Genomic DNA, 9,126 nt, shown 5'->3' with positions numbered 1-9,126 from the left:
GATTTGCCATTTTCACCAGCAGCTTGCTGTTAATTGGTTTATCTCTGGTAAAGCTGAAGGGCACAGCACTTTAAGCTGTGTGGATGCATGTTCCTTTCTGCATATCGTCCCTGCCCTTGTACAGGAGAGGTGCTTGGGGAGAAGCTGTAAGGTAATCAGAATTAAAGGAGGAGAGATTATTTGGGTCAGGTTTCCCAATCCCGTGAGCTCTGTGTGCCTACGGTGAAGCTGTGTTGACAGACCAGAGAGGTTGTGCAGTGTCAGTGTGTAGCCAGGGCTGGCCTCTTTTTGTGAAATGTTTCCTGACTTGGGCTGGCTTAGTGGCCTCTAGGAAACGGAGAAGTAACTACAGGATGAGTCTTCAGAGCTGGGTGAGGGCTGTGTCCTTGGGTGAGCTGCATCCCTTAGTTCTCAAGCAGCTGTGAAGGCAATTTGGCTTGCTGTTTGTCAGGTTGAGTTTTCTATGGGGGCGTTTGGATGGCTAATGGCAATGAACCTTTAATGTATTAGTCAGCTGTTTATGTAAATATCACTAAAACAAGTCACGCGAAATCGTGTGAGAGTTCTCAAACATGCCTAGCAATGTACGTGCCTTCTCTTAACTTTTACTGCTTTTGAAACAAAGGAAACAAATGAAGTGGACTAACTTAATTTGGTTTAATGTGAATGCAGGAATTTTGTCTGCTGACTGGTAGAACAAATCCTGTTTATATTCAGCTCCCTAGTGACAACTGGTACAACAGAAGTGTTCTGAGGTGGTTTTTAATAATCCCATTGAGCAGATGAGTGGAAGAGAGAGGAGGAATTTTTTGTAGATCATTCTCTCTGGGGGGACTGGTGGTAGGAAAAAGTCTTGTACAAAAGAACAGATAAGGATGACCTGGGCTTACAGGCCCCTTACCAGAGTGAGTTCATACAGTGCCTGAGTTCATACTGTCAGCACTTGTATTTGGAGTAGTTCTTTCTGACACAAGAATGTATAATTTGGAAAATTACTCTGATTTTTGGTTCAAAATCAGCAGCTTCTGGTAGCTTACAACACTTTTGTCTCCTTCCAAGTTTTCTCCTTCTTTGCCTTTATGAGGAAGAGGAATGAAAATCAATATTAGGGAGATTCTACACTGCACAAAGATAAAAGGAGGCTATCAGGTTTCATATAGAAAAACCTGTTAAAGAGACACTGTAAGGGACATCCAAATAGTCCATGTTTGGTCAATAGTAAAGTGTGCAAGAGGGCTCAGCTAGTGGTATTACATCCTCATTTTTTAAACTGGAGGTGCTCTACCAGTGTGCTGCAGCTGTGTACAGTTCTCTGGGGTAGTTCTCCAGCCCCAGCCTGCTTCTGACCATCCTTTTGTCACTCCGGGCAGGATCTGTGTCAATATGATTGCTTTTGTGGCAAAAAAAGATTTCTCTTGAGTAACCTCTTTGTATGCCTTTCTGTCTCTTTCTAGGGCTTCACAAGATTTTCAGTGAACAAATACTCAGCCAGCAGCCAGCTGTGGGCTTTTGTGGGAACTCAGACCTAGAGACTTAACATTTGTCTGCAGTGGATCTTAGATGTGGTACCAGCCCTGATGAGTAAAACTATTATATTCTCTGTTAAAACTATTATATTCTCTGTTGTCTGGGCAACAGCTTGTATGATACAGCCTTGATGTCAGCCTGTAAGCACTGCTGTAACATAAATACCCAATCTACAGTCAGATATAATGGTAATAAGATGCAAGAAGGGGAAAAATCCTAATAAAAATACATGCAGTACCAAGGCAGCCAGTATTACCTACCTATGTGCTGGGAAGCCAAGATTTCTGTATGTCAGGTTAATTACTTTCATGTTAGTATCTGGGATTGTAAAGGATATCCTCATGTAATGCCCTAAGGTTCATACTGAGAAAATGGTAAAGCTGTTTTTTCCTTAAAGTTCTGTCAGTTGGTTCTGTAAGTGAACACACATGCTTTCACTATAACAATATAATTCTATCTATCTACTTTATTTTTAAGGAAATGAGTTTTTAGCCACGTGATGGTAACAGCGATACACGATGCCTGATCGGGACAAAGAGTTGAAGAGCACAGAAAAAGCAACAGACAAAAAACCTCATGGGATCTCTGTGAGGTATAATATCTGATGTCTTTGAACTTCACCAGGACCGGTATGGAATTTGCACTAGCTGCCAAAGCAGATTGCTTTAATTTGAAATGCAGTATAAACATAACAACTGTTACTCTGGTCACAAAGTTTATTTACACCTTTGTTGATTTAAGGCATTTTGGAGAAGTTATAAATGATTCTGTGTGCAAAATGGGGACTCTAGGCAACACTAGAGAACTTTATTTTCTGTCAATACAGCTGTGGCTTGTTGACCTTCTTTACTCTTACACCAGTACTTTTATGTAAGTATTAACACGTATATTTATGCTATTGTGTTTTATCCTAGGGATTATTCTGATCTTAAAAGACTTAAGTCTCTCTTAAATGTTCAGTCAAGGAACCAACAGGTATTTTTCAATAACTATTTTTAAACATGCTGTAGAATTTTATAAGTAATGGTGATTATGGTTTGTGGCAGATGCCTAGGATATTGTGTTCTATTATGACTAAACATATTAGCAAGATCTTGTGTAGAGGTTGGTGGTTTTATTTTTTGGCAATGTTTGAGCTTCTCTGTAGGACAAATCCTGTTTAGAAAGGGTGAAAGAATGAAACCTACCTGCTTCCCATCCTACTCAGCCATAATTTGTATTTTAACAGTAAAAAAAATGGCTTTGGTTTGTACCTGGAGATGGTTTTATCCAGATGTTGTTGAATATGCATGTAGTCAAGGAACCTAACAGATTTGTTTTCTTCTTTGCCCTTCGGTGATGTCATGAGAAGGTAGGCTGAGAGATATGTTAGTTACAGTATGATGAAGAGTGGTAAAGAATGTAAAATAAGATCAGCATTTTAACCATAAACAATTTGTCTTTGAATAGTAATACTAAAAATATTCAGTGCATAAATACCAATGCATGAAACTTGCAGGACACAGTGCAGTCTCCTTCCCCTCAAGTCACGTCGTGAAGCTTCTGTTTGCCAGTTGAAGCAAAGAAAACCGGCACATGATGATGGGTGTTAGTCCTGGGAACATGGGAACATTTTCTCCCTTTCTATTCTGTAAAACAATAGGGCAGGATGATTTAGGGATTAATCCAGGGGAGACAGGAGTTATGCACTCCCTTCCTGCATAGAGCCCTGGAATTACTTCTGAGCAGAAAGCTGAAACATCTGAGTTCTGTGACCAAAAAAAAAATAGGAAGGATGGTGTAATTATAAAAGCAGGATAGGTAAGGAGCATAGATAATGAGTTTATGCTGTGGATCCTGTTCAGCTTTACTATTCTCAATTGTTCTTCACATTTGATGTATCTCCATGCCAGCCTTGCTTTGTATCAGTTTTCTACCACGTCAGTTTTGTTTTGTGTGGGATGTGTGTGTATTTTATAATGGCAAGTTATAGGTCCAAAGTTCCAGTCAGACCTTGAGAAAAGGTACTTTCACTTGACAATGTTTGTATGGAATTTAGAATGCAGCGTTTGCCTCACGAGCACTATCCCTTTCCTCCTTAGCTTCCAGCTGTTCATTTTGAAAGTGGTCAATTCGATGTGACGAGAGCTTGGAAAAATGTCAAAAGCAATGAACAAGCCCCTCGCGGTCAGCGGCGAGAGTCACTGGAAGCTGTTGAGCTTGAAAACTTTAGGTAAAAAGAATAATAAAAAAAAGCAAGCTAGTACGATGACAGTGTTTAGTCTCTGAACATCTTCAGGTATCTAAAACCTGTAGAGGTGTTGAAGGCATTTATAGTTGTACTTTCTAAACCTAACGGTGAATATCCCTGCCTTTGTAAGCCTCAGACACCTGCTCCCAGTCCGCAGGGCGTACTGGTGAGAGTTAATACAGTAAATTTAAATAAAGTAATGGTTTCATTCTTTGGAAAGCTTACATTATACCATCATAATAGTCCCAAATTATGCATGAGGCAGGCTGTCCTTCCATACTGTTGTTGTCTGGAAATCTGAAATTGTGTTATTCCGTAGTAACTGCTGGTATGATATTTCTGAATTTTTTCTTGCTAATGTTAAGTTTTTGTCAATCTAAAATGATCTTGTGGCAAGATACTTAGCAATTCAGCATTTTTCTTCTTTTTTTTTTTTTCCTTTTTAGTGTGACCTACAAGAATGAGAGAAATTTCAGCATACATTCCAAGCATAAGCTGTTTCAAGAGATCTTTACAGCTTTAGTTAAGAACAGACTTACCTGCAGGTCAGTATGCTGAACACATTCATATCCAAGATGCAGGGAAAGAACCAAGATGCATGGACAATACTGCATATTGTTTCAGGAATTTCTTTTCAGGATTTCTTTTACTGTTCACCACTGCAGTGTGTTCTATTTTTCCTTTTCAATGCCCAAATATATTTTCTAAAAAAGTCTTAAGTGATACAGAATTTAAAAGAAGAAATCCTGTAACACCTAAGGGTTTCAATGTGTAACTACTAGAATTGATAGAATAAGCTAAAAATCACACACACACCAAAAAAAGATATGCTATGCTTAAACCCTTTTTCATAACTAAGGAACTAGAGATCTCATCTTTGATTATCTAATCAGCAGTGAGTTCAAGACAGACCATTTAGGTGATTTGTAAATGTGGCACCTTTTTTTTGCAAATGAACTAATTTCTGTACCCACCAGTGGGATGTCAATGGCTCAGCTTCATTTTTCAAAAATCCACAAGTAACTTACATGTATTTTCTCAAGTTCTATTTATACATTGTGGCATGCCTAGCTCATATTTTGGTTTTTGTTTTCTTTGGTACTTTTCGATGATGGTGATATAGTAAAACCAGCCTCTTGTGTTAAAAAGGAAAGCAGGCAGGTAAGGTTAATGGGACAAGCATATATTAGTAGGTAACTAAAATCTGAAAGGTGCAGGCAGTTACAGAGCTAATTCCATTGCCCTTTGTAAACGTTTTACTATGACTGTGATAATGTCCACCCTTTGGAACTACTGCCCTGGTATTGTGTCAGAGCCTTAGAAACTGTCACCTTGATTTCATGACATACTTTTGCTTCCGTAACTGTGTTGGTCATGGTTTGAGAAAAAAATCACACCTGCTTCCTGGCATCACTGTGTCAGCAGAGTCCTGGTTGGAGGTAGTTCTGTTGACAGGAAAGCTCTGATCAGCTTAGCTTACGTAGGTTGGATAAGGAGTGTAACTAAGCAGGCAGAAGAAATCCTAGTGACACATACTAGGATATGTAGTAATGTGTATTGTAGCTGTAACTATAGTGGAAGAGTTCTCAGATGTTAGTCAGGCACCGAGAATTACTGTCCCTGCTTGGAAATGTGACAGATTTGTTACTCCAGCAGAGAAACTGACTTCTGTCAAGAGTCAAAGCTTTTTGAAGTAACGATGTTGTAGAACCACTGTAGACCCGCAGATTTTGCGTACAGGTGTGTGGTTGCTGTTGTCTTTTCATGAAAGTTTTGTGCTATTCTGAAGTGGAATTATGGAATCACATTGAAAAATAGCATTAGTTCAAGCAGAATATTGACATAGAGAGGGTGATTTTTTGTTAGTATCTATTTCAAAAGCATTTATTTTTATCAAATAATGTTTAGGTGCTGGGGACATTCCCAACTGCAAATGGTAAAAGGGGAAGAGAACTTCCATGTCCCATAGACTTCTTCCATTTGCCAGAAACTTGCCCAGATACTACAGATTCTGTCCTGTCAGTTAAAACAACAGCAATAAAAAAAAGGCTACAAAGATGTCCAGTTTTAGATTTATTTTAAATAGGAAAATGGGGGTGTATACTATCAACAGACATTGGAAGTAGTAATTCCATTACTGATACTTAATGTGGGATTACTGTCTCTGGATGCTTTATGCAAACCTGAACTGTGTTTTCTGCCAAGTGTTGGGTAACTATATGGAGAAATATAAAAGAGAAAATTCTGTTTGGAAGTGTAATTCTATATCAAGAGCATTTCAAGTAAATTGCAAACTATTCCAATGACTATGACTGACTTCCTATGACTGGCAGGTCCTGCCTGACTAACCTGATCTCCTTCTATGACAAGGTGACCCACTTAGTGGATGAGGGAAAGGCTGTGGATGTTTTCTACCTGGACTTTAATAAAGTCTTTGACACAGTTTCCCATGGTGTCCTCTTGGAGAAGCTGGCTGCTCATGGCTTTGATGAGTGTGTGCTTCAATGGATGAAAAACTGGCTGGATGGCCAGGCCTCAAGACTGCTGGTGAATGGAGCTAAATCCAGTTGGCAGCCAGTCACAAGTGGTGTTCCTCAGGGTGCAGTATCACAGCCTGTTCTCTTTAATGTCTTTATCAGTGATCTGGATGAGTGGTTTGAGGGCACTCAGTAAGTTTGCAGATGACACCAAGTTTGGTGGGTGTGTGGACTTCAACAAGGTCAAGTGCTGGGTCAGACACTTGAGTTGCAACAACCCTAGGCAATGCTACAGGCCTGGGGAGGAGTGGCTGGGAAGATGCCTGATGGAAAAGGACCTGAGGGTCTTGGTCAACAGGTGCCTGAGTGTGAGCCAACAGTGTGTGCCCAGGTGGCCAAGAAGGCCAACAGCATCCTGGCTGGTATCAGAAACAGCATGGCCATCTGGACTAGGGAAGTGATAGCACCACTGTACTCGACACTGCTGAGGCCACATCTCAAATATTGTGTTCAGTTTTGGGCCCCTCGTTATAAGAAAAGACAATTCTCACATACAAGAAGGAGGTGCTGGATCATGTTCAGAGAAGGACAACGAAGCTGGTGAAGGTGAACAAGTCTTATGAGGAAGGGCTGAGGGAATTGGGGCTGTTTAACCTGGAGGAAAGGAGGCTCAGGGGAGACCTTAGTGTTCTCTACAACTACCTGAAAGAAGGTTGTAATGAGGTGAGTCTCTTTTCCCAAGTAAGGAATGATAGGACAAGAGGAAATGGCCTCAAGTTGTGCCAGGCGAGGCTTAGATTAGATATTAGGAAAAACTTCTGCAAGGAAAAAAATTGTAAAGCATTGGAACAAGCTGCCCAGGACAGTGGTTGAGTCACTGTTCCTGGAAGCATTTCAGAGATTTAGAAGTGGTGCTCAGTGACATGGTTTAGTGGTGGATTTGGCAGTTAACAGTTGGATTTAATAATCTTCAAAGTCTTTTCCAACCTAAACAATTCTGTGATTCTATAAATAGTATTAAAGTTTTTGAAACTCAGAATAATGATGATAATTTGAAAATTATTTAAGATCTATCTATTTTTAATTCTGTAGCACCCATATTTTTACATAAGTGTATTTTGTGCACTGAAGTTTCCCGGTGATTTTGCCCCTTTGGTATTTGGTTTATATTTTGAATATTTCTTTTACAGGGAGTGGGTTAATCAAGCTCCATCTGTCCATTTTCTTAAAGTATTAATCTGCCTGAGATTGTTAATAAGGGATCCATGCTATCAGGTCAGTATGTCAAAATACCGTTTCTTGCTTGGATAAGAAAATGCGTGTAAGCATCACGCGTAGTTGTTGTGCTGGTGCATGTGCCCATGTGTCCTTGCTGGTGCACGGTCATTATGTTTGTCCCTACACTTCTATATGTGAAGATGTGATTTGTGAACAGACAGATTCCAGGAGTGACTTTGCCCTGTTACTGCTCAGTTTCTGATACTTCTTATGTAGCATCTGCTTTTGCTAACCCTAACAAAGCACCTGTGAATCTCCATGACAGGTGACCTGGTCATTGCTCTGAGCCCTAGACACTGTACTTGACTTTGCCATATAGATATGTAAAATTCCTATAGCATAGTAAGTGAAGACACCTGGGAGCTGCCTGCCCCTCCCAGTACCTCCATGCTCTGAACTGCAACTACTAACTTTTCATATTGTTATTCACAGGACCAAGCCTCAGACATCTGTTAATATACTTGTTTTCATCTGTTTATTTTCTGTATGTTCCAAAGCTTCTAATGTTTTTCCACTTCTAGAACCTTTAAAATTTCTATTCTGTGTTTTTTATTTATCTCCTTATTCTAAGTAATTCTGAACTCTGAAGGTGCTAAGCATCTCCAGAATCCATTGGCTTCAACCGCTGGAGTTAAAGTTTCTCCACCTTCATAACAAACAGAGCTTTTATATTCTAGTGTTCTCTCATTCTAGTGTTTTCTGTATTTTGACTCAGTTTTAAAATATTTTTTGTTTTCTTTTAGGAAATGCTCCACAGCTTGGGTGGGATTGAAAGTCTAGCTCAGGTAGAATTCCTCATAGTACTTTTATCCATTGTGTTGGATGTCGGTTTGTTATGGTTAGAATGAAATACAAAGTAAAAAGCAGTGCACATAAGTTCTTGGTTTATGGAAAGATGTGAGTCTATTCTTCTGTTTGCGTGTAAGCAGTTGGTGTGTTTTTTCAGTAGTGTACAAAGCAGTTTTCCTTAGCAGCATTAACACAGGATTTTCAGTTAGGAGGCTTAACAAAGGCCTCTTGAAGTGGGAGGAGGATTAGAAAAGTCAGCACAATTGGTTTAATCAAAAGAAACTGTAGGCTTTTGAAGGAAGATGTGTAAAGTCACCTTGAACTCCAGCAAATGAGTTTTCAAAGGTAAAAGCATAGTGACAGAGTGTTGAAAAGGTTTGAGTTTGGAGACTGAGGTACTTTATCTTATAAAACATTATTGATAACTGACTGCTGTATTGGAATTGCTCTGTGTTAATACTGCTTCGCTCCTGGGCTTTTAGGACTTGTTCATCAGTGCCAATGTAGCAGAGAGATGTCACATATCTTGTATATCTTTGAAACTGTTGAGAGTTTTCTTTCTAGAAAAATACCCCAATAATTGAATAATAACTGTATCTTTCTAGAATACAATCATAATTCATTATTATTTACGGAGCCACCTGTATTCCAAAGAACCAATAGCGTGCAATGAGCCTTTTGGTCAGATAGTCACCCACTGGAAACATCCCCAAAGCTGCAGGAGTTATGGATTATTAGTTTCTAATGGATATGGTTCCCACAGGAACTGCTTGGTGTTTTCCAGTGCTGCATGTCGTTAGTGCTTAGCTCTACTTTTTATACGCA

The 9,126-nt window shown here is 39.5% G+C and overlaps 1 protein-coding gene across 1 annotated transcript in view; it reads left to right on the top strand.

Annotated features, from left to right (window-relative positions):
- Positions 1 to 2,045: 2,045 nt before the first annotated feature.
- The window catches only part of NEK10 (NIMA-related kinase 10), a gene marked incomplete at its 3' end in the record, with an annotated part of 63,077 nt that continues 55,996 nt past the window's right edge, over positions 2,046 to 9,126 (top strand). The window contains exons 1-6 of the mRNA XM_008939521.1: positions 2,046 to 2,119; positions 2,442 to 2,502; positions 3,609 to 3,739; positions 4,204 to 4,302; positions 7,425 to 7,509; positions 8,256 to 8,297. Of these exons, the coding sequence (XP_008937769.1) occupies positions 2,046 to 2,119; positions 2,442 to 2,502; positions 3,609 to 3,739; positions 4,204 to 4,302; positions 7,425 to 7,509; positions 8,256 to 8,297 (492 nt within the window). The remainder of the gene's footprint in view (positions 2,120 to 2,441; positions 2,503 to 3,608; positions 3,740 to 4,203; positions 4,303 to 7,424; positions 7,510 to 8,255; positions 8,298 to 9,126) is intronic.

This window comes from Merops nubicus, unplaced genomic scaffold (genome assembly GCF_000691845.1).
Source record: "Merops nubicus isolate BGI_N331 unplaced genomic scaffold, ASM69184v1 scaffold5094, whole genome shotgun sequence".
Taxonomy (NCBI): domain Eukaryota; kingdom Metazoa; phylum Chordata; class Aves; order Coraciiformes; family Meropidae; genus Merops; species Merops nubicus.
The sequence above is the reverse complement of the archived record's forward strand: the minus strand, read 5'-3'. Positions and strand labels throughout refer to the sequence as shown.